The following is a 24534-nucleotide window of genomic DNA, read 5'->3' as shown; positions in this document are numbered from 1 at the left end:
ATGTGAGAACTTGAGTAAGAAAACACTTTCCTTTTTCAGTAGGTGGAGGTTTGCAATAAATAACAGATTCTGGTCATCAGACAACAGACTTTTTAATGACAATATATATATCGAAATGTAATTTTTTAACTTTATTTTTTTTATAAATGAATTAAAGTATTTAAAAAACTTTTTCTAGTACTGTGTGGTCATACGAAAAAGTGATCGCTTGCCAAAATTTGATTTCCTGTATTTGCCTGCTCTGAGTGACTTGATGGCCTATAATCTGTCCAACATTCCTGACACTATTTGGGAGTTGTGGTCACTTTTTCATAACGTTACTTTTATATATCTTTTACTTATACAGGTGTAAAAGTCCCACTGAAAATAAAAATGACTTTTTAAAGAGAGATATGGCTAAGAATACACCAGAAATAGTAACAATATAACATAATATATAGAAATTTGAAGTGGTAAAAAAAAACGACGATCATGTTGGGGACGGTATTTCTGACTGAGCGTGAACGCACCACCGTTGGGCTGCCAGTGGGCGTGGCTGTGAAGGCACCTACACTACGTCATCATTACTGGGTCTCATGTTTACGTGGAAAACATGGCGGCGGACTACCAACAAGGAGACAGCTAGTTAATACCAGTGGAAGTCTCTGGGAGCGAGCCACGAGTCAGAGAGAGAGAGGGACATTTAGCTGTTAGCTTTTAAATTTCTCTCGCGGATACTTCGCATGAGGCAGTTTCTCTGTTTGTTTAGCCACAGGGACTGCGGGGATGGAAGACGAGGAGAGGCAAAAGAAGCTGGAGGCCGGCAAAGCAAAGGTATGATTCTCAGTTTTGGTGCTAGCACAACTCACTGACACTGCTCTCATTACTCTGAAGTAGCGACTTAATGCTGTCGACAACTTGTTTTCTCGCGGCCGGGGTCTGTCAGACGCTTTTCGCCTCACCCCCCCTCCCTTTCATTTTACGCTATCAGCTGTCGGGCTCCGCAAACATGCGCCCTGCTTCGCTCTGACAGCCGGGCATGGGGCGGGCGGGGTGGGGGTGGTTAGCATAGCCGCTGCTAGTCTCCTTTGTCATGCTGCATGTCTGCACTTACTAAAGTGTTTCCTTTTACTTTACCGAAACCGATGTGCAGGTGTGCGCACGCAGTGTTAAGACCAGACGCCACATTGCTACCCGGGATTTATAAACGCCACCTGAAGTGACACTGACTGACAGGCTGGTGTAACAGGATTTACAGGACATAACCCCACTGGCTAGAACCAGCATTGCCTCACATGCCAAACTTGTGCTTTATTAGCTGTCTTCTAGAAACGATAGCATCCACAAACTGGATCAATGTTTATATTAATCGACATTGACACAGTGCTCACTCCTCTTTCAGTTTTGGCTCGTGGTGCTTGTGGATGACACTGCAGGAGCTCTGTTATCTATTTTTATAGCCTGTATAACCCAAACATCTTGTGGGGGATGTGTTTTATCAAAAAAGATGTTTGCAAAGAGATCTTAGCAACATAATTACAAGCTGGTCAGACCAGCCTGTGGTGAGCCACCATCTTTCTTTCATATCATGAATACACCAGTGTCATGCTGCAAGCATGTGGACAATTAGATAAAGCATATGCACAGTTGAGTGTTGCAGTATAGCCCTGAATGTTGCATTCTTATACATTCTTTCCTCAGCTGTCTGGATGCAAAAGCATATATATAAATGAGACTTTAGTTGATGCAGAGGCTTCTTAACAATCTTAATAATATTTAAGGAAAATCTTTATTTGCAATGTTGCCTGTCTAGTTTTCATGATCCTGCTCTCAAGGTTCAGATGTGGGTCCAGTGTTAGATTTCATGGTGTATGCCAGTTGTTATGGATGTTGAAGCTGTGGAAAGCTTTGGGAGGAGTGTCGGTACTTATTTGACTGGAGTTATTTTAAGTTGCAAATTTTAAGACAGAAACATCAGCCTGAGCCATTAGATTGAGACCAAATGTTTATAAAGTGAAGCACTTGTGTATTTCTAAAAATATTACCGTGCAGCACAAACTTACAAAATCTTGTAAAGAGATTGTATCTGCAATCTTTGTACATAGGTAATGTGTTTATATATCTATTTATTTTTTGTTTTCTTTCTACTGTGGGAAATGGGATCCTGAGGTTTGATTACGTCTTCTCTTTTACTCCAGGAGAGCCCTAATGAGAATGAGTCTCTACGAACTAAATTGTCGAGTCAGAAAGTGTCAAAACTGCTTAAATCAGGCAGTCTCACAAAGGGAAATCCAGCCTCTTTCCATCCAGATGCTGCAGAGAAACATTCAGCATGCTGGTTTTTAAATTGCTTGAGCTCTCTGGTTTTTGCACTGCAGGGGAGACCGTCTCCCGGGTTATGACTTTGGTATTTTGGTTTATAAAAAGGCCCCTCTGTGGTGCAGGCTGGTTTCTTTCACACAGTGCCAAATCACAGTGTCCTCACGCAGTGAAGAAATCTCATGACATAATGTTTAACAGGGACTTCCAGGGCTGAGTCAGTCCATAAGCTGTGGGGAGTGTTTGCATTGTCTTCTGGCTTCCTCACTTTATAAAAAAATATTTGTTTTGTCATGTATTTCCTCCTGAAAAATAGGATTTTTAGTAATAAATCTTAACAAGAATGACTTCAAAGATGCATTTCTGAAATCAGGTGAAGGAGAAGTTGATGTTGATATCTGAGTGAAGGGTAAACTGTCTGTCATCTATTGTGTAGCTCGTAGCAGGCGAGTGCCTATTGAGTCACACCAGACAATAAGCAAAGTGAATATTGTGGGCCAGTGTTGCCAGGCTTTTGTTTCAGGCTGTTGTGTGCAGATGCTTTGTTCATGTTTGCCTACAAAATGGAGCACACTGACAAGCGTGTTACTGGCATTCTGGATTTATTCATTCAAGACTTTCACTCAGTTCTTCAGTTACATGAGTAGCATCTTCTTAGGCTCCCTGTATGAAAAACACTCAGCACTGACTGCAATAATGTACTCAGGGTGGTGTCAGATTTTCTGTTGGGTCAAAGAAACTCATGAACTCAGATATGGCACCTGTTCCTACACTTACTTTCTCTAAATCCCTCCCAATTTTCAGATCCAAACGTCACCTGTCATGTCACTTTGTAGTTGTGGGTAAATTTTCTGTCTGTATATATCTGTCAGATGAAGAGTTTCTTTGTTTGTTTCCCTCCAATTAAGATTGAAGCTTATTATATCTTCTTTTTTATTCTTACAGAGGTGTGCGTTTCCACTGAATGAAAGTACCTTTTTCATGTTGTTTGTCACCCTGGTCGTTGGGATCAGTAGTACATTGAACAGAGCTGATTTTTAATGAAACATCAGGGAATAACCTGCGTCAGTATATTTGCTGTTTGAGCAGGCTCAGATTTATACTGATTGGCTCAGGGGGCAGCCACTATGGTGGTGTTTAATTTGGCTCAGGGGATGCTCATAATTCGTAAAGGATTCTATGTGTATTTGTTTGTCTGCTTCTCCGATATGTCTCAACTGTGCAGCTGTGCAACCTCAGGCTCTTTCTGCAGAATGAAGAATCACTGATTTGTTTGTGCTTTTGACAGATGAATACTGATGATTATCCACAAATCAAAAAGCAATAATACTATCTTAAAACATTTTATGCATCCGATATTTTTTAGAAGGTTTACATAATGTGTTTTTTCAGCCCTGGAGAGACCAAATGCTGAACTACGTGTAAAGGATCATTTTAATTTCTCAGCATTCAAATGGCCTTAAAGCTCAGTGTCACCACCACCCATGCCAGGCAGTGTTGCAGGTTTTGAGGACAGCAAAGATACAAGTTGAGCTACTTAACTGAGGCCTGAATAGTTAATCCTTCAGGCGACTAATCACAGGGGTGCCCTGCATTGCCCCGTGTTATGAATGGAGTATGATCAAGTTTACTTTATCTTATTATTTGCCTTAGCTTGTACTGTAAAGTTTGATTTTTAGGGTGCAGTATTTAGTGTTTCTAATGATTGACAAAATACTAAATGCTTTGAAAACTCGTATTGTGTCAGGCTGCACTGCTTCAGAAGGGATTGTCAGGTGATTAATTGAAGATGATGGTGTAGCACCTGCACAGGTTAAATTGGCAGCAGCCTGGATGATGACTAATTTTAATTTTCATTGTGGCTTTTAGACACTTTCCGAGGGGATTTCATCTTGCTTGATGCAATGAGCATCTTCTAGAAAAACACTATAACAGGTGTGACAAATATACGGCTCGGAGGCCAGAATTGGCCAGAAGTAGACTACATTCTGGCCCATTGGACAGCTTTCAAAAATAGAAATGCATTTTGGACTTTTAACTGTGTTTTCGCAAGTTTTACAGCTTTTCCTACTGATAAAGACCTCCCCCGTGGCCATTTATATTACACCAAAGTAATTAAATTATAGATTTCTGTATTTCACACATTGGGCTTAAATTGTAAGAAGTAAAAAGACTCATGCTGACAGATTTCTTTCATTTACTACAGAGGTGTTTCTTTATGATATATAAAAACCTAGAAGTGCTATTAAAATGTCAGTTCTTTTTCTTATATTAAGATATGTTTTTGATTAAATGTATAAAAATGGGGAGTTTCAATGGTACTTCCACATAAGATTAAAGTGGGCTGTATGTGGCTTGCAATGTAAAATAGGTATGGCAATCTTGCATTGGAAGCAGGAAGCAATATGAAGCTGCAGTTGCGCACAACAATTAATAATGAATGTATTTATTGTCTTAATTCTTGATGGCAGAGAGATTATAGTCCATATTGATATGATAGCATCACACAGTTGCTTCAGATTGTTGGTTGCACACCCACTCATTCATTCATTTATCTGTTTTCTTTCACTTATCCATTTCAGGGTCATAGGGGGCCACTGGGGCTCATCTCAGCTGCTGTAGGGGGATGGGAAGGGTACACACTGGATAGGTTGCCAGTCTGTTGTTGGGCTAACACAGAGACAGGAAACCATTCACTCTCACATTCACACCTATGGCCAGTTAACCTAACCCCATGCATGACTTTGAACTGTAGTAGGAAGCCTGATAGAGCCCGCGGAAGCAAAGACAGAACATATAAACTCCACACAGAAAGGCGCCAGACTGGATTCAAAGGACCAAACAATATGCCAAAAGTGTCAAGTTTGTATTTTCCTGTCAGTGTCTCATGTGTCCATCTCTAATTGTATTTACAGAATGACAATAAAAGCAATTTGATGAAGAAAAAATATTTTATATATACAAATTCTACTACAAATGAATAAAACTGCAGAAAAAAACATATTTAAAAATGACACTTGCAGTGCAGTATAGTGAATCTGAGATTTAGTGAGGGTAAAGACATGACATGCAATAATGCTTCAGGATATCATCCTGCATGGCATCATACATTCCAGCTGATCCAGCATATACTTGAGCTGCTGAGCTTGATTTTTGATAATTGTAGAAAAATGGTTGATACCATGCTTTTTTTTTCTTTTCTTTTTTTTAAAGTGAAGAAGCACCAGTTCAGGGTGGAAAGATTTGATTATTATTTTTCAGAGCTTGCTTTTCCAGTAAAATAATTGCGTGCACTCCACTGGTCTCTGGTTTATCTTGTTTGAGTTTTGGTGTTTGCTTATAGCATTTCTGTGTTGCTTTCTGCACTGAGCTGTTTCTGGGGTGGGGGACTTTGCCGCAGTCGTTAGAAGAGCTGAAGGATACCTCAGTCATTCTGGCCTAACTCTTGTTTTTAAAAGGTAAAGACATGTAGAGCTATTAAAATAATGCATAGTTGATAAATAATACCTGCAAATTAAATTGACAGCCTGTCACATTTTTTTTAAAATTTTCTGTTGTATTTCTGGACCAACAGTGTTTCAAAAGGGAAAAAAAAAAAAGCGAAGTCCTTTGAAAGTGAGCAGGAGGAGGCGTGTATGTTGCCGCTGGCATTGAATTGCCTCACACTGTGCCTTTGATTCGCTCTTGTTACCATGGTTAGCAAACTGTTCACAGACAATACAGTAGGTACACGTGTTGTCACAGGATAAACCACCGAAGGGACACTGCTTAAAACAGTGCTGGAAGAGACCTGAGTACAGTTTTCAACCTGTGTCATGTCCTATGTGTTACATGTGTTGTGGCCATTGCACTGCTGTGTTTAAAACCCCTTTTACGTTTCACAGATGTAGCACCAGCTGGATAAGGGGTGATAAACCAGGTGACGCAGAGCAGGTTCAGTTACTGTTGGGTTTTATTTCAACCTGAAGTCAAATGTGTGCATTCAGCTTAGCAGTAGCTACGAATGTGTGCAGAGGATTTACGCCCTGAAGTAGCACAGTGTTGACTAACACTGTGCTGCTGGCTCTCTCATTGGCACATGACGTGAGGAGCTGTGAGCTTCCTCTCTGGGGTACAGTGGAGTGCTGTTTTTAGGGATGTTGTGAATTCTTTTAGCAGTGTGTCTGACTGACCTGAAACCATAGAAGTCCATTTAGGTATTTAAGTCTGACACACTGTTATTGTATTAGTCATTTGTAAGCATCACATTAACTAAGCTAATTTTTCACTTGGTGACAATAAGTCAAACATTTGTGTGCAGTCATTATAGAGCTGGAGATTTCAGTGTCTGAGAAACCAATGACTTTTATACAGCGTCAAACAGCGTTAAGAGACACTAAACAGTTACTAGGATTTGTCAGTTGTGAACTTTGCAAGGCTTTTCAGTTATATACTGATGTACCATTTTACTAGGCATCCCTGAAAAATACACTCTGCAGCCACTTTATTAGTATCAGTTTCTGCTGTGATGTGCCAGACCAGAATTTGGCATAAACAACATGAAAGCATGGATCCATGCTGCTTGGTGTGGTGGTGTTGCTGTAATGGTGTGGGGGATATTTTCTTGACACAGTTTGCTCCTCTTAATACCAACTGAGCAATGTTTAAATGTGGCAGCCTTCCTGAGTATTGTTGGTCACCATGTCCATCTCTTTATGGTCACAGTGAATCTTTCATGTCACAAATCTCAAATCCTTATTGTACTCAAATGGCATCAACAGTTACCAGATATCGATCTATTCACCTTTTGGATGTGCTTGAATAGGAAATTCTGCAAAAACGGTGTGATGCCATCATGTCAGCGTGGACTAAAATCTCTGAGAAAAGTTTCCAGCACCTTGTTTAATCTGTGTGTAAAGAATTAAAGCACTTCCGAAGATAAAAGCGGACCCAATCCAGGACTTTAAACCAGCTTTGACTTTTAAGTTATCAAAAAGGTGGTAATTAAGCTTCATTATGCTGTGTTTATCATTGATCTTTGTTGGTGGTGTATAGTCCAACATTTTTCCACTCATGGGTGTTGACTGGGGTGAGTGTAAGTACTAGAGCTACAGTGATCAGTCCATTTTAGTCATTTAAAAAATATCCTAAATATGATCATTTTGGCACATGATGACAAAGATGAACCATTATTATGTTTTGTTAAGTGTATATATACCATTCTAATGATGGATGCTCATATTAAACATGGTTAGTTTCAGATGAGCTCAGCATATGTACAAGTAATTTCATTTAAATGCTTGGATTCACACAGCTTTTCCTGCTGTTGGCTCTTTATGATGTCAGTAAGACGTCATCGAGGATATTCCTGATATGTTTTTTTTTCAGGTGTTTGGAGATTGCTGTTAGAACATCTTGTTTGGGAAAGGAAGTCAATAGGGAAACTTTGACTTAACAGGAGACCTTAAAGAGAAGGGAACAGACAGAATGAACTGTCTAATATAAGACTAATAAGGATTATTTCACACTGTTAATCATACAAAGCTACTTTACTAAAGGAGTCCAAGAATAAAGAATAGCTTTAAAAACACCGCCTTGAAAAACAACTGAACCTGACATTATCCACTATTTACTATCAGATATATATATATATATATATAAAAAAAAAACGTGCCTGTGTAAATGTTTTCTGACAGCAGATGGTGATACACCTACGTAATTTCTGCTTTCCCAGATGGTATTAGAGCGACGTAGGCTTCACTTCTCCGTATGCTCAGCCATTGCTCTGCTCTACTCAGCCAAATAGGGCAGCTTGCTATGAGCTCAGTGAAAGGCCGGTGGTTCCCTGGACTCATGAGTGATAGTGCTCATGTACAGCAGACCTGCCAGCAGAAATCACCTTGTGTTTCTCTGAAGTAGGATAGCTCCCATACTGTATGAGTGGCATTCATTCATATTTCATTCTGTGTCCTCTGGTATTTAAAGCTTGCGTGTATGCTTGGACAAGATGTGGGTCATGCGTGGAGGTGCAGAGGCAGAGATCAAGAGCCCTTTGAGCTTTTAAGCTATTTATTGTAGGTGGGGAACATGAAGACAACACCCACTCTCGGCTCTGTGTCAGCCTCTGACCTTTTGTGCAGTATCACCAAATGAGCAGTCACAAAGTGCCCACTTACATGCCAACTTTAAGCTGCTGCTACAGGAGTGGGGTGCATAAAACCGCTGATGCAGGTCTAAGGCTGAGCGGTCGACTGTACTGTACTCTAAAGTGTACTTCACCATTCGTGCACACGCGCTTGCGTGCAGGATTACAGAGACACTAATGGACGAACACCCTCAGTACATTTAACTTTTTATGTCCCTTTGTTATATTATGTTATTAACTTTGTTTGCTTTTGATTCTACATCTACACACATGGCTTCTGTGAAAGAAGCATTTCTTTTTATAAGAATTATTACTATTTATCCATTTAACCTTTCATCTTTTTTTCTTTTTTACTACTTTGTTTTTAATACATCCATTCATCTGTTCTCTTCTTCTTATCATTATCTGGGTTGTGGGGAAGCTGGAGCCTATCCTACTATAGGTCGAGAGGCGGGGTACACCCTGGACAGGTCGCCAAGCTGTCGCAGGGCTAACACAGATAGATAGGCAACCATTTACACTCACGTTCACCACCTATTGGCAATTTAGAAATCACCAGACCCCACTAACTGCATGCCTTTGAACTGTGGGAGCAGCACAGTGGCTCAGTGGTTAGCACTGTTACCTCACAACAAGAAAGTCTTGAGTTCAATTCCATCATCAGGCCAGAGTCTTTCTGTGTGGAGTTGCATGTTCTCTTCATGTTTGCATGGAAAAATGCTTTTAGATCAACTTTTCATGACAATCTATGTAACAGTTTTGCTATGAAGTACAAACATCAACCTCATTTTTAGTGTTTGTGTAAATGTGTATCAGTATCTTGACATGGTACCCAGTCATACAGTGTAATACACATGCCTGATTTATACTGCTTGTCCCCTGATGAAGCACAGAAATGGGTTTAAATCAGCGAAAAAATAGTCCTTAGGGTCTCTTTATGTGGATTTAGGTTTGTGATCCACATGTGCAAATCATGACCCAACTGATCCTCCCAATAGTCCTAAAAGGAAAACAAAACACTCCCCTCGCCAAAGAATAAATGCCAACATAATTTGAGAAATATTCGAGAAATATCATGGCTGCAATGAGGTGTCATTTTGATGATATTGATCACTGTGTCTCACCAGTGACCTGTGATATTTTAAACTGGGGAAATGCAACTAACTGAATTTTTATTTAAATTCTCTTGTTTTGTCTTTCCTTTACTCCCTAAAACTTCAAAGATATCAAAGTTTCTTCCATCCATCCATTCGCTTCCGCTTACCTTTCCAGGGTCGCGGGGGGCGCTGGAGCCTATCCCAGCTGTCATAGGGCGAGAGGCAGGGTACACCCTGGACAGGTCGCCAGTCTGTCGCAGGGCCAACACACAGGGACAGACAACCATTCACGCTCACATTCACTCCTAGTGACAATTTGGATTATCCAATTAACCTATCCCCTCAAACTGCATGTCTTTGGACGGTGGGAGGAAGCCGGAGTACCCGGAGGGAACCCACGCAAACACGGGGAGAACATGCAAACTCCACACAGAAAGACCCCGGCCTGATGGTGGAATTGAACCCAGGACCTTCTTGCTGTGCGGCAACAGTGCTAACCACCGTGCCACCGTGCTGCCTATCAAAGTTTCTTTTCCCTCTAAATATTTTAAACAATATTACAATTTTAATTCTCATGATTTCAATAATGACCAAAATAATTACATAAATCACCGAGTAGCCCTGCTTTGTAAGGCTGATGTAGAATCTAGGTCATTTTTAACATTTCATTATTTTCTTCATTGTTACCTGTCAGCATGTGTTGATTACTCAAAGTGAAGCCCTGCTTTTTTTTTATTCAAGTCACTTTGACCATCTGGAAGAGCATGTTGCTCACAGCTGTGACATCTGTCGTAAGGTGCAGGGGCATTTCTCAGGTGAGCAGGCTGTCTGTACGTCAGCAGTGGTGTACTGCTGCTGGTGTACTCCCTGCTTTGCTCACTCTGCCACTTTTTTGCTGTCACCAGAATAATAAATTTCAGCAGTATCAACTGTTCAGGCTGTTTAATTCGGATCATATTTACATGATCAAGGAGAATATATTTTTATTTGTAAGTGAGAAATAAAGATTGTGTGTGAACAGTAAGTGTTGTTGTAGTGCAAGCATGTTTTTGTTTGGTTTTTTTGTTGTCCTAAAAATATCTGTTTGGATTATTTAATTAGTAGGTTTGTTACAGAAATTGTTCACAAAGTATTTTACAGTTTTAAAAATTTCATAGCAGATGTGATTCTGAAATGTGTGAATTAATTGATTTATGTGTCTTATTGACATTTTTTTAAGTCATTACAAAATGTTTTGTTTAAATAAGACACATTTAAAGAAGTTTGTAATTTAAAGCTCTTGTTTCTCTGTGGAGTGATAGGATAGTGACCAGGAGAGGCCGATCAGCACGATGCGTAGAAAGATTAGAGGATAGGAAAATTTAGCACACGTTTCATCTTATTAAACAGATCAATGTGGCGATAGGCGTTTGCACTCGTATTGATTTAGAAATGGATTTAAAGTCACTTTTCAGGAACCCAGAGGCTGTGAGTTTGTTTCAGATAAATACATGGAAACATGTTGTGAAGACAGCGTAACAAGTTGCTGGCTGTTCACAGTAATCATTGACATAGTTTAAAAATCCCTTCAGTGAGGATTAGCACCTGGCATAGCAAGAGGCATGTGCCGAGTCATATGGAGACAGGGAGGGAGGATTCACTCAGAGAAACAAGATCGCACGCTTGGGGCAAACAAATGTTTCGCTTGAGTTTCACTAAACTATGTCGGCTCAGAGTAGGTTCATACATAATTTAAATTTTCAGAAGCATTGAGTTAGAGGTGCTAATAGCTACGGTGAGGCAGGTGGTTTATGATGTAATGTGTGAACATGTGTGTCAGATAAACAAAGCTCTGACTGGAAGCTACAACTTTAAACGTGAATTACACTGTTAAATAGCTGTTTTGTGTTATAATTCTTTTTCACTTTCAAGGACCAACTTGAAGGAGAAATTTTTATGTTTAACACTAAACGTTTTCCTTTTTCTATGCCCCCAGTTGGCTGAGTACCGCCAGAGAAAAGCTCACGCCGACTCCCAGAAGAAACAGAAAAAGAAGAAGAAAAAGAAGCCAGGCGAGGACTCGGAGGGGGATTCACAGGGAAGGGTTGAGGTCGAACTGAATCAGTCTGTGGGAGGAGAGGAGGTCACAGGTGGAGGACAAGATGGATCACAAGAAAGAAATAGAGACCCACACACCACGGAGTTTACCTTCACCAAGACGCTCAGGAGTGGAGAGACTGTCAGGCATGACCAGACGTACAACATAGAGGTAGATACTTGTTTTATTGCCTTTTCTAAACTGTCACGCAAATATACTCATAAGATCTCAGTGAAGACTCTGATTATTTTTAAGTTGCCACATCCTGAGTGCAATTCTAATGTTACGTATTAATTTCCTTTTAGATATCAAACTTGTGATTTAGGTCTGATTTAGTGGAATGAGTAGATAATGTTGCCCTGAACTGTGTCTCCAGCAACACTTTTTAATCAGAGTTTCTAATCAGTCTCTAAATTAAGCCTTTCAGGGGCATATTGAATTTTTTTTGCACAATCTATTAGCGGCTCGTCTATAGTCTTTTTTTTTTTTTTTTTTTTTTTTTTTAAACACATTAGCATTCTTTAGAAAGCACACTCCTTGTGCACCTCCTCACTCAGACACTCCTGAAATGTTTAAAGACCATTTAATGGCTTTAATTTTTTATTCATAACAAGCACTTGTAAAAGCTCACAGAAAAGGCAGTGTAATGATGAAAGCGCTGTGTGGGGAGGGGGGGGAGATGGTTGTGGCCGTTGCTCCCTTGAGCCTAATGAGCCCACCTTAGCTGTCATGACAACCGGAGTACAGGGCGCTGATGTCGGAATTTCAGGATTTTAAAAAAAAGTTAATAAATGCAGGGAGAGTTACAACTCTTTTTGTTTGGCAGAACTGATTCTTAGTAATTTGCCAAAGCACATACAGTTCTTACAAAGCATCTAATTATGGAGACGTTCAACAAAGACCATGACCAAGTATATACCTCTAACTTAGAGGACGCACCATGCTTAGGTGGTCTATCTGCCCAAAAGTTCATATTGAGCTGCTTCTAGTTTTGACTCTATACTTGTCCTGCCAGTTTGCCTGGCTGTTTGAAGCCCCAGCCAAGGCTTGATGTCCTGACAACTCTGCTATGACTCCAACTCAGAGCTAAAGGCCCAGCTTGAAAATCTTTACATTGTCCTTTAATATTTAACATATTCTGACCTGAAAAAATTTGAATTTGGAAGGTCTAATTGATACTGATGGTAAAAGTTTTCATAAGGTTATATAAACATGAAGCAAAAACAAACACTTTAACGTTTCTAAACATTTTAAAAATCATATATTAAATTAATATAAGAACACTGTAGTCATAAAAGAATGGACATGGTCAGCAGGAATACTCATGTAGACTTTGGTGTTTACATGATGGTCATTTGGTGTTGAGATACAAGATAAGATCCCTCACACCATTACACCACCTGAACTGGATCCATGCTTACTTGTTCTTCAGGCCAAATTCTGACCCTTCAATCTAAATTTCGCAGCAATTTTAGCCTCAGTTTCCTGTTCTCAGCTGATGGGAGTGGTACCCAGTGTGGTCTTTCTGAAATTCCCAGACCAGCCTCTCTAGTGCCAACAACTGTGCCACATTTAAATCGCTTTTCTGGCAATTAACTGCGTGTGTACGCCAATATCAATATATTTACTATAAACTGGAAGTAGATGATGTATTGCTTGCATGATTTTTTTCTTCTTCTGTGGAATAGACACAGTATGAGCATGACTGCAGTTCCTCTTCAGTGTTAGTGCTGTTTTAAAGCTGTTTTTGATGGTGTCTGATATTTTTACAATATCTTAGTTACTTAGGTGAATGACAGATAATTTAATCAAGCATGCCATGCTTTCTAAATAGTTAATTTCATATTCAAAAAAATAAAATATTTTTGCACACTTCCAAGCCCGATTTTCTTTTGGTGTAAACATTACAAGCTTACATAACCTTTCAACCTGCACTGAATTCCTATATTTTATTAAAATCGAGTCTCAACAGTCCTGAAAAATAAATATTCATCCACCGTTCTGTAGAAAATCAATCTAAAGCAGTTTTTTAAAAATATGTGGACCTGAGGGTTCTTAGACGTTTTTTTATTTTTTTTTATTCGAGCCCTCTCAGTTTCTTTTAACAGCCACTCTTTCCCTGAACCCTCTGCACATTTCATGCAGTACATGCCCACAAAATACAGGGTTGCCATGGAAACAGACAATTGCCTTTTAAACAGATTGAGAAGTGACGGTCTGTGCGACCAGTTCCTGTGGCCTTGCAGCACTTTTCAGCAGACCTTAAGGTTGGCTGAATGCCTCCGTGTTTCATCCACATTTCTTTACCTTGGGAGCAACAAATATCTCTCTCCATTACAAAAGACCCAGATAAACTAATTAACTCCTGCCTGGACAGGCACTGCTACACATCAACAACAAATGAAACATGAATTGTAAGAGTCTGAATGATACTGAGGGGATTCTGGGAGTTATTTTGATGATAAATTATTGAGTCGCTTAAAGTAAAATGAACAAATGGTTGTTTGTTTTTTCTTTTTCTTTTTTTTTATTCTGTCTCACATTTTTTCCTTTTCCCAGACTAACTGCTCATGGGGCCTGTGGTGGAAAGGAAGGGTTGCTTGGAAACACAACAGCATCAGTGTTTTCCGCTGTCAAGCATCTCAAAGAGTTTTAAACCCAAATATGAGTGGGTTGACTAATTGGTGCCTCTTAGACCTTCGCATAATACTCTTTGCATCAGTAGAAACTGTCATGCAGCAAAAGAACTGTGATATTAATCGTGTCTGTGTGTGGAATTTCAATCGATTTGAATGCAAGGGGGCAGTTTAATGAGTCCGCACACAAAAAGCTAAAAAACTGATTTAAATGAGGTTGATCTTTCCTTCAGGGTTGTCCGGCTGTGCACCTCGACACTACTTCCAGGACTCTGTGCCTTGTTTTGACCTCTCTCTTGCACATGGGCCATTTCAACAGAGTAATTTGCACAAACCTCTAATTAAGTGACAAACTAACCTGAAGTGATAATTGCTGCGCTTGATTCTGTAGGCAAATACGCAGTGTCCAAGAGGATGGTGACTTAGGGCTGGAACATAAACACTGGCATGCTTGTTGTTTTTCCTTCAATTTTCTATTCAGTTTCATTTTTATGGCATCAGTTCAGAAAGCGCTTTATCCTAGAAGGCACAAATATCCTATGCTATTAGAGAAAAGTCCCCTATGAGCAGCACTTGGCAATAATGAGAAAGGGAGATCCATTTCAGCAGGAAGAGACGTCCAGCAGAATCAGGCTTGGGGAGGGGCAGGGCCATCTGCTGCAACATGTTTGGGGCTGAGGGGAAAGATGAGACAGAAAAGAAGAAGCATAGAGTTATTGTGAACGGGCCCCCCAGGGTCAGTGAAGACTTCTGTTGTAATATCCTGAGGCTTCTGAGGGAAAACATTTAATGCTAGATGTTAAAAATGCCAAACACCAGGTTGCCAGTGTGTGCCTACTCACACTGAATTGAAATTGCAGGCATTTTTGGGTAAAGCAATGCAATCTTCAATTTCCAGATTTGGGTCCATGAGACTTGGTTCTCTTTCCCAATAAGAAATTCAGTTTGCAGGTTCGAAATGACACAGTGGAGGAGATCCCTCTCATATCACAGGTGCAAAAGTATTCAGAGCAGGACTTCCACCAACGATCTGCAAAGTCTACACAGTGGTGCTTGTTATGGACCCGAATCACAGAAGATTTTGATACAAGAGTGCATAAAAATCTAGTTATGTATTACACGTTACTTATTTGTTTTTTTTAATTAAATTATTATTACACTGCTTAATACATTACTTTGGCATTAATTCACAACATGGCCTTAGATGCACAGTAACAAAATTACTTGTTAACAATAAAAACTTTAAGCTATGGCACAAATCCCTTCCTTGTTTTTTTTTTTCTTTTTTTGTCCTTTTAGTGTTTAAGAGTATTGTACAGAAAAATGTTAGAGCCGCAGTGATCTGCTGTAAAAACATGTATGGGTAGAAACGAGGTTAGATTGAAACAAGCCTGACTGCTCATCACTGCTTTGAAAATCAAGCTCCGGTTGCTCGGTTGGGGCTGACATACTCTCAGCTTTAATCTCACTCTGGCTGAGGAGGCTCGTGTTAGCATGTTGTTCCCACAGATGCCTGCAGAGAGTCGATGGTAGGAGCTGCTGTTCCTGTGTTGGCTGTAATTTCCTCTTTACTGTCAAGTTCTAATCTTTTTATAAAATAAAAATGAAAGTAATTTTCATGTCTCTACTCCTCAAAAGTTGTAGACCGCTCTGTTCTCCACAAAATGAAGAGTGCACGTTACCCTAAACACAGCTGAGGTGTTGTTCAAGTTCTTCTTCTGCTCTGCCCTAGTACAGTTTGAATTTATGACCCAGGAATGAACCCACGAAGAGATTTTAATAATGGCGCCTATTAAACTGCAGGAGTGAGAAAAGAGCTCTAACAGAAGTACCCCAGCCCCATGCTTGAATGCAGAGTGCATACAGAAATAGGAGATATGCAGACACTCATTCTAATGCTAAACATTTTGGGATTCTAAACAAAGTAATAAAGTTTCAGGAATTGCAGTAACTTATGTAACTGTTTTTCATGTCAGGACAAAATTTGCAAGAATTAAAATGATTAAAATAAATTCACAAAGTGAAGTGAATGGTTGTGATTGAAATCGTTTGTTTTATGTGGCTAATATGTTGGTTTTATTCATTTTTTGTGTTGCAGCCAGAGAGTGAAGTTTCCACCACTGCAGAAGATTATTCCTCAGAGGTGAGACAACACTTCTTGAAATATAAATCCTCACTTTGTCACAGAAATGTTCCTTTTTTTCCCTTTTCTATATTTAATAAGTCAAAGTTTTTTGTTTTTTTTTTGGTTTGTTCATGCTGTGTATTGGGCTGTATATGTAACTGCTGACGTAGCTGTGTTACAGGGCTCACACCTGTAGCACGTATGTAGGATCACTTGTTTTTTTAATTAACTGCCTTAGCTACAGTTCCACATTTTGTCATTTTATTTTATGATTTTCTTGGAGTCTCTTGGATATTATTTTGGTTTCCAGTGAAAATAGAAACTGTAAATCATAACACAGAGTGAGATGTTCTCTTTGTTGTCTATGTTCCTCTTAGCCACTTAATGGTTCAGGAAATATTCTTTGTGGATAAATCTCTTCTCCTCTTATACTGTGTCCTTGCCAGCTGCTGTACACTTTCTTGGACAATAACCGAAACCTGTATTTTTTGTTTGTTTGTTTTGTTTTTTGTTACTTAATAACACTACATTTTAAATCATTAACAGCCTCTGTTGACTGAGTCTGTAAGATGAATTTATGTTTGACTAGATGGGGAAAAAAATCAAATTAGAGTATAATTCAAATGTGACTTTAGTTAATGCTTTTAAATAAACATTTTAGGGTATTTTGGAGAGATTAAACTCTAAAATTATGAGCTCCTCCGTTGCATTTCCCTGATCTTAATGTTTGACGGATAGCCTTGTGAATTAACAGGTAAATGGATGCCTTGATGAGATCACAGAGCACCAAATGATGTCTTCAAAGGATTTTATCTGGGTACAGTAATCTGATCGAGCAGTTCTTTCAGCTCTGCTTTGGCCTTGCTAACACTCGCTGCTGGACCTGACTCTCTGTTTGCTAAATATTTTAATCTCCTGTAATATTTCCTATAACCCACTAACCACACTTGTTATGTGCTGTACCTGTATGTATGTGAAGTATTTGAAAAGGGAGATGTGGAAAAGAAAAAGAAATTGTTACTGTTATAAATGACAAATTTGAAAGCCCAAAAGATTCACGTTTCCGACTGAACAGAGGTTTGTGACATAGCTTAGGCGTGAATTCTTTGAAAGCCGGAGCAGAATGAAGTTGAGATACGGTGGAAGATTAGAGCACAGAAGGTGTTACACAAAGAGCCATTTTCTTCTAAGTCACCGAGGTGATGTTCGAACTGAGGAGACAGAAACCGGAGAGCTGCTGATCAATACAGCTGAGACAGTGAAACAGCAAAACCAGAAATGTGGTTTCAAGTGCAAAAAGACGTAGAGGAGAATACTGAGGATAAATGAAAGACCAAATCAAAGACAAATTATGGGATTAAATGTTGACAGAAGTCTTTTTTTCTTCTTTGCTTACAACCCTTTTACATAAAATAGAATCATTAAAGTTTTGCTCTCTTCATATGGGATGAAAAGTTAAAGGCTTAGAGTGATAAATAAGAAGTTTAATTTGTGCAGCGTTTTCCGAAAAATCTAATCTTCTTCCCGACTAGAAAAACCTTCAACTAAACTTAATAAGAGTATCTTTTGTGTATTCACTGGTGAAAGAAAAGATTGGAAAACTTTTTCTTTCAGCAAAAAAAAGTTTAATTACAGTGACGTGATCTGAAAATCTGATTGTCCCTCTTGTGATTGTTAATAAATCTGAAGCGTTTGACGACTGAGTTTTGTTATCCAGCCTTTTGAAATATGGCAGACAAAGAAATTGAAGGAGGGGAGGAAAAAAAATCAGATTTAGATCAAAGCATTTAGCTATCACAGTTATTGTGGGATGAACCTTCTCCATACCAGAAGATTGCATTTGGGAGTGGGAAAGAGGAAGACCACAGAGATTCATGGATGTAGTGGAGAACATGTTGAGGGTCCGTGTGATAGAGGGGGATGGAGACAGATGATCTGGTTACATGCAAGCCTTTTTCTGCTGTTCATCGATAAAAATAATATCAGTCGGTAATGGTTACATTGAAGCCTGTGTAGGATAAGTGCCTTTTTTAATTATTATTTTTTGCCTTTATTAGTACAGTGAAGTGGAGAGACGGAGTGGGAGGGGGCACACAGCAGAGGGTTTCAGGTCAAAGTTGAACCCAAGCTGCTAAGTTTAGCATCGAGTAAGATGCTCACCTGCTCAACCTGTGAGCTAAACCGGCGCTCAGTTCTCATTCTTTTTACCACAGAAAGTAGAGCAGTGATTGGTCAGGAAGGGAGCTGATGGAAAAATGAACCCTTATAGGCAGCATCGTAAAAACATGGGTCTCAGTAGAAACTTATAAATATTCATACCCGCCTCATTAACTCCTAATTTAATTCGAATTCTGAGCCTTTCTATGATTCAGTAAAACGTATCTTTTACAGTAAGTTTCAAGGCTGTGTTGTTTTAAATAACAATACTTTAAAACCTCAATAAGTAATAAATATACATTATGTTTTGTGCATTTGCTTTCATGTTGCTTATATCTCATCTAACTTGAAAGCTGTTGCTATTTGGTGGCGACTAACTGCTAAGCTTGTTCTTAAACCTTATCGTCTATCCCTATGAATGCCATATTGGTTCTTAATGGTATTTTCCTGCTCAGGAGGAGGTGGAGTCCCTGCAACAGGTGACAAAAGGTGGTACGAGGCAGGATTTGGAGGATGCACTAGAGGCCAAGACGCGGGCAGTGGAGGAGCTGAGTCGAGAGCTTGACGAAATCAGGTCTGCGTTTGGTGCAGAAGGCATGCAGCAGGTAAGCATTTTTAGCACAACGCTGTTCTTCTGCTGCTTCTTCTCCTCCCTGCTCCCTTTAGGGGTCGCCACAGTGGATGGTCTGCCTCCATCTCACCTGATCCCCAGCATCCTTTTCTGTCACACCAACCCTCTGCATGCCCTCCTTCACTACATCCATGAATCTCCACTGTAGTCTTCCTCTTTTCCTCATTACACAGGGGTTATGTGTTTTCTTTCTCTTCCACTGTCCATTAGCCGGTGTATTGAGAGAATGCGTAGAAAGAAGATGATGCTTTTTAGTAAGTTAAACTAAAAACTAATCAAAATGATTCTTAGGCTTGTTTGTTGTTATGTAAGAAGATTAGATTCACTTGTTTGAAAGCCTTGACATTGTCTCCTGTAATTTATTGATTATCCCAGGATGGCAGACATATGTGCACATAGTGTGTGCTACTACTCCATTTAGTTTTCCAAGGCTTTAGGTCATAACAAAGTACAGCAGCTCCACCAATTAAACTCAGAAGCCGATTTTGAGGTCCGTACTCAAATCCAGAGTGATCAGAAGGGAAACTTTTGTAATAATGGAACATTTTCATAAGGTGCACAAAGTGATGACATTGGGGGGATTTTTTTTTGTTTTTTTTAAATTTAAGCCCTTTTAAAATTTTTCTATTTATTTTTAATTGATAGAGTCAGAACTTTTTAATCACACCTGACATTTAAACAGTTTCACAATGAGTTTAGAGTTATCAAGATGGGAATATTTTTATTCCTGACCTTTACGTCCTTGGCAGCGCTATAGTTCAACCTTGTATATGTACGTTTCCTTTTATTGCTTCAAACACCAGCTCATTCATCTCTTTTTTCACTCATATATATGAGTATTAACCGGTTAAGCTGTGTAAATTGATGATTTCACTTAATTCCATTTTAAATTTATAGCTGCAGGAGTTTGAAGCAGCACTGAAGCAGCGAGATGGCATCATCACCCAGCTCACATCCAACCTGCAGCAGGCCCGTAAAGAGAAAGACGAGATCATGAAAGAGTTTTTGGAGCTGACCGAGCAAAGCCAAAAACTACAAATTCAGTTCCAGCAGGTAAAAATACTTTCATATTTACCAACTGAACTGTTTATCTGTTCTGTACTTTTTACACTTGTAATATGATACTTTTGTTTGTAAGTCTAATAAGCAATACATATTTGTGGTAAGGTGGTCTTATAAGCTTTATAAACTGGACCTGTGTTTTTCCCCTTTATTTTTTGTACTGTCTTATCTGACTCGTAATCACAGCTGCAGGCAGGTGAGACACTGAGGAATACGAGCCACAGCAGCACCGCAGCTGATCTTCTACAGGCCCGGCAGCAGCTTGTTCAGCACCAACAGCAGCTGGACGAGATGAATGTTGAGGTCAGAAAACTCCAGGAGAAGATCAGTGAGATGGAGTTGGTAAGAAGTTGCCTTGTCTGTTACGCTACATGTTAATATTTTTGTGTTTAATTAAATTGGTTGCACAGTGTGTTTTTTAAATGTAGCCCAAGAATTTCTAAGATGTAATTGTCTTTGTAGTCAGGGAGAAGAGCTGAAGAATCATTTATCCAAAGGATAAATGAAAAGGATTTGCTGATTTCTCAACAAGAAAACGCTATTTCGAGTCAGGAGCAGTCACTGACAGAGTTGAGAGCAGCAGAGGGGTCTTTTGCACAAACACTGAGGGAGAAAAATCAGTTAATTTCAGAGCAAACTGCAATAATCACAGAACATGAGCGGTCACTGACTCTGCTCAGAGATGAACTTGCTCATGTGGGAAGGACTACAGATGAGAATATTATTCCGCAGTCAGATGAGAAAGATCTCATTATAGCAGAGAAGGAGAGAGTCATTTCAGAACGTGACTGTTCCGTTACGCAGCTCGAAGATGAGCTGGAGACCTCCGAAAAACATCTGCGCGAGCTCCAACAGCGAATGGCTACAAAGGAATCTGAGCTGGAAAAATGTCTGGATGAGTTGGAAAGCACGAGGTCTGACTTGGAGAGTTATAAAAATGAAGTAGAGAGTTGTAAATTACAACTGGAGACAGAGCAAAAGGAGTTAGAAATTTGTAAGGGTGAACTTGCGACCTCCAGACAGAAAGAGCGAATGTCATCTAATGAAATCATGCAGCTCATGGGCACAGTCGAAGATCTGCAGAAGCGTTGTCATCGGGGCAGCATGTCTGAGAGTGACACCGTTCAAAAAATGCAGGAAGAGACCGAGAGGAAGCTGGAGCTTCTCAGGGCGGAGCTGGACGAGATGTACGGCCAGCAAATTGTCCAGATGAAGCAGGAGCTTAATTTGCAGCATGCAGCGAGAGTGCAGCAAATGACTGAGCAACATCACGCAGAGCTCGAGCTTCTAAAAGCGCAACAACTGTCCCAAACTCCCACTGGCAGCGCTGCTGAGGTGGGTGCACTTAATGCTAAGATTAGGGAGCTCCAAGAAACTTTAGAGCAGTTTCAATCTATGCACGAAAAAGCCAGACATGAGCTAAGCGAAGTAGCCAGAGAGAAGGTCAGCCTGCAGGCCAGGGTGGATGGTCTTCTTCAAGAGCTGCATTTAGCTAACGACAAAGTGGAGCAGGTATCCCACAGTCTTCTCTCTCAGGAAAGCCAACAAGTTGAGCTGCAGCAGCTCCAAGAGACCATTGACAATCTGAGGAGTGAGCTGTCTGCTGCTCAGGAAGCCGCACAAGAAGCTGAAACTAAACATGAATCTGAAATAACCAATTACAAGATTAAGCTGGAGATGATGGAGAGGGAAAAGGATGCTGTGCTGGACCGCATGGCAGAGTCACAGGAAGCAGAGCTGGAACGACTGAGGACCCAGCTTCTGTTTAGTCATGAAGAAGAGCTCACCAATCTGAGGGAAGACTTGCAAAGAGAGAACTTCTTAAACACAGAAAACCTTCTCAATGAAGCTGCTATCAAACACGAGAAAGTGCTGGATGAGCTGCGCACTGGTTATGAAGAAGAAGTGCGATTGTTACAAAGGGAGAAAGCAGAATTTGCCACAGAGCGGGATGATCTTTTGCACCAGATTCTCGGACTCGAAGAAGACCTGAAGATGACTTTGCACAGCTCTAAAACAGACGAGCTCGTCCAGCAGCTCCAAGAGCTCCAGGTCGAGCTTGAGGAACTCAGAAAGGGCGGAGAAGAACGAGCAAGAATGGAAACTGAAATTCAGACAATACTAAAAAAGACGGACGTACTTGAAAACCAGGCAAAAGAGCGAGAACAGCACTGGGAGAACAAGCTTAAAGAGCATGAACAGGAAAAGGAGACGCTGATCCAATCAAATAACACTTTGAAAGAAGAGATTAGCTCAAAAATCACGAAAATTGAGAGACTCACGGTAGAGAACAATCAAATCCAGCAACAAGTAGCTGAGCTTAGGGAAGAAGTAGAAAAGCAGAGGACTACTTTCTCTTTTGCTGAAAAGAATTTCGAGGTCAATTATCAGGAGCTGAAGGAAGAGTACAAGTGTCTCATTGAGGCAAAGACGCAGCTGGAAGAGAGGACACGGAAGGAGACGCTTGAATTTGAGGCAAAAATTGCCAGCCTTCAGTCACAGATTCGAGAGCTGGAGGAGAGCAGCAACATGGAGGACACAACTGATAAAGCTGTGATTGAAAAACACTCTACTGAACTAATGGAGAAGCTTAATGTTACTTTGAGTGAGAAGGAAAGCCTGACTGGAAGGCTTTCTGAAGTTACAGAGCAATTAATGTTTACAGAGAGCAAAGTGGGACAACTGGAAGAAGAGCTGATGAAAGTGAGACGAGAAAACTCGGAGGTCATTGCCCGAAATGAAATCCTAGAGAAGGAACTGGAAAAGAAGCAGGAGATTACGACAGAGCAGATAAGAGGGCAGGATGCCCAGAGAAAAGCTAAGCTCCAGGAAGATGAGGCAGCTCTTGAGCCAGTTTGTTCTTCGGTGGATCATCACATTCAGATTCAGTCTCTGCAGGAAGAGATCAAGGCTCTTCAGTCCCTCTTACAGGCAGCTGAACACGAGCGAGACGCCATTCGGCAGACTCTGGAGCTCCACAGGCTCTCACAGACTCCGTCCCCAGCAGCGGTGCAGTCCTCGGGGGAGGGACCTGTTGAAGGACGATCCTCCCCGCAGAAATCCTCAGGCTCAGGGTCAAGCAGGCGCAAGCGGCGGCAAAGGTCGAAACAGGAGCGCAAAGTGGGCTCAGCTCTTTCAGAAAGCAGAGAAGAAAGACAAGAGGAGGAGAAAGAGGAGGCAGCGACTGAGGAAGAGAGAGCTAAAAGTGCTGCAGAGGATGAGATGCAGCCTCAGATGGAGAGCCAGGTTGCGTCTCGTTCAGGAGAGGGGGCCGGTAAGGAGGACTCCACTGACGGATACCAGGGAGACGGAGGCAGAGGCTACATCAGCAGAGAGGTAGGCACTCACATGTATCTGCTGCAGCACGCTGCTACTGTTTTCCTTTGCCTTTTTTACAGTATATGTCTAAATGATGACAGAGCTTGTGAAAAGAGTTAAATCTGCATCACAATTAATGCTGGGGTACTTGGTGTTATTACTGTTATTATTATTATTGTTATTAGCTTTGTAAAAAAAATGTGCTGATTGTCTATTCGTAGCCAGATCTTGCTGAAATATTGAAGAGAATGTGACTGAAGCTTTTCAGCGCTGACATATTTTTCTCTCTAGTGAGAAACAGTTATGATTGCAGATTGCCTTCAGGCTTGCTCTGAAAGGTAGCGCTGAGCAACATAGTCAGGCTGCTGTGCTGAAAGATACAGTTTCAAGTAAGCAGACCATTCAGCGAGGTAATTGTGGGAAATATGCACGCTCAATACAGCCTGCATGTTGCATTGAAGTGTCCATTGATATTCTGCTCATTTCTACTTTTTAAAGAGGCGCTATTCAATATTTATAATCAGCTCCTCCTCAAACTCAGTGTAATAATGTTGCTTTTTAAAATGGCTGGAAATGGGGAAGAAAAGCAGTCAGCGAGTCTTCTGATAGCTTTGAATCATTGCCGTTGTGCAGAAATGTGTACATTCTAGTTTCTTTCCATCCTGCAGGGAGTGAAGGGTTTGAGGTGAGAAGCCATTTTAACCCAGTCACTTCTGTGTCTGTGTCACTTCAAGCTGTGTCACAAATGCACAAAGAGTACAAAAAGATCGTGTACGGTGTCTGTCTGCCATTTTCACATCTGTGCCTCGTCATTAGTTTCTCTCACCTCCTGGGTTGGAAAAGCCAAACATGCAAAACCCCAAAAATACAGAAAAAGCAAGGGTTAAAAATCTAACGCAGCACTTTAAAGTTTTACTTGAGTAGATATGTAGGTGATTTGCAGTGTAAGAGCCACATTTCTATTTAAAGGACTTTACTGATGTTCTGCGTAGAGTTAATGCTGGGTGAA

General features: G+C 40.4%; 1 protein-coding gene across 4 annotated transcripts in view; it reads left to right on the top strand.

The window, feature by feature from the left end:
• The first annotated feature begins 563 nt into the window (after positions 1-563).
• akap9 (A kinase (PRKA) anchor protein 9) overlaps positions 564-24534 on the top strand; it is a 68303-nt gene continuing 44332 nt past the window's right edge. For 3 of the 4 annotated variants that reach the window (XM_019350651.2, XM_025902523.1, XM_019350647.2), the window contains exons 1-8: positions 564-813; positions 11495-11767; positions 16331-16375; positions 17112-17174; positions 18970-19119; positions 20043-20198; positions 20394-20549; positions 20670-23543. In XM_019350651.2, the coding sequence (XP_019206196.1) occupies positions 766-813; positions 11495-11767; positions 16331-16375; positions 17112-17174; positions 18970-19119; positions 20043-20198; positions 20394-20549; positions 20670-23543 (3765 nt within the window). In that variant the 5' untranslated portion in view covers positions 564-765. The remainder of the gene's footprint in view (positions 814-11494; positions 11768-16330; positions 16376-17111; positions 17175-18969; positions 19120-20042; positions 20199-20393; positions 20550-20669; positions 23544-24534) is intronic. The other variant, XM_025902522.1, reaches the window with a different exon arrangement.

The sequence above is a fragment of the Oreochromis niloticus genome, linkage group LG22 (assembly GCF_001858045.2).
Source record: "Oreochromis niloticus isolate F11D_XX linkage group LG22, O_niloticus_UMD_NMBU, whole genome shotgun sequence".
NCBI lineage: Eukaryota > Metazoa > Chordata > Actinopteri > Cichliformes > Cichlidae > Oreochromis > Oreochromis niloticus.
This window is presented reverse-complemented; position numbering and strand designations above follow the sequence as displayed.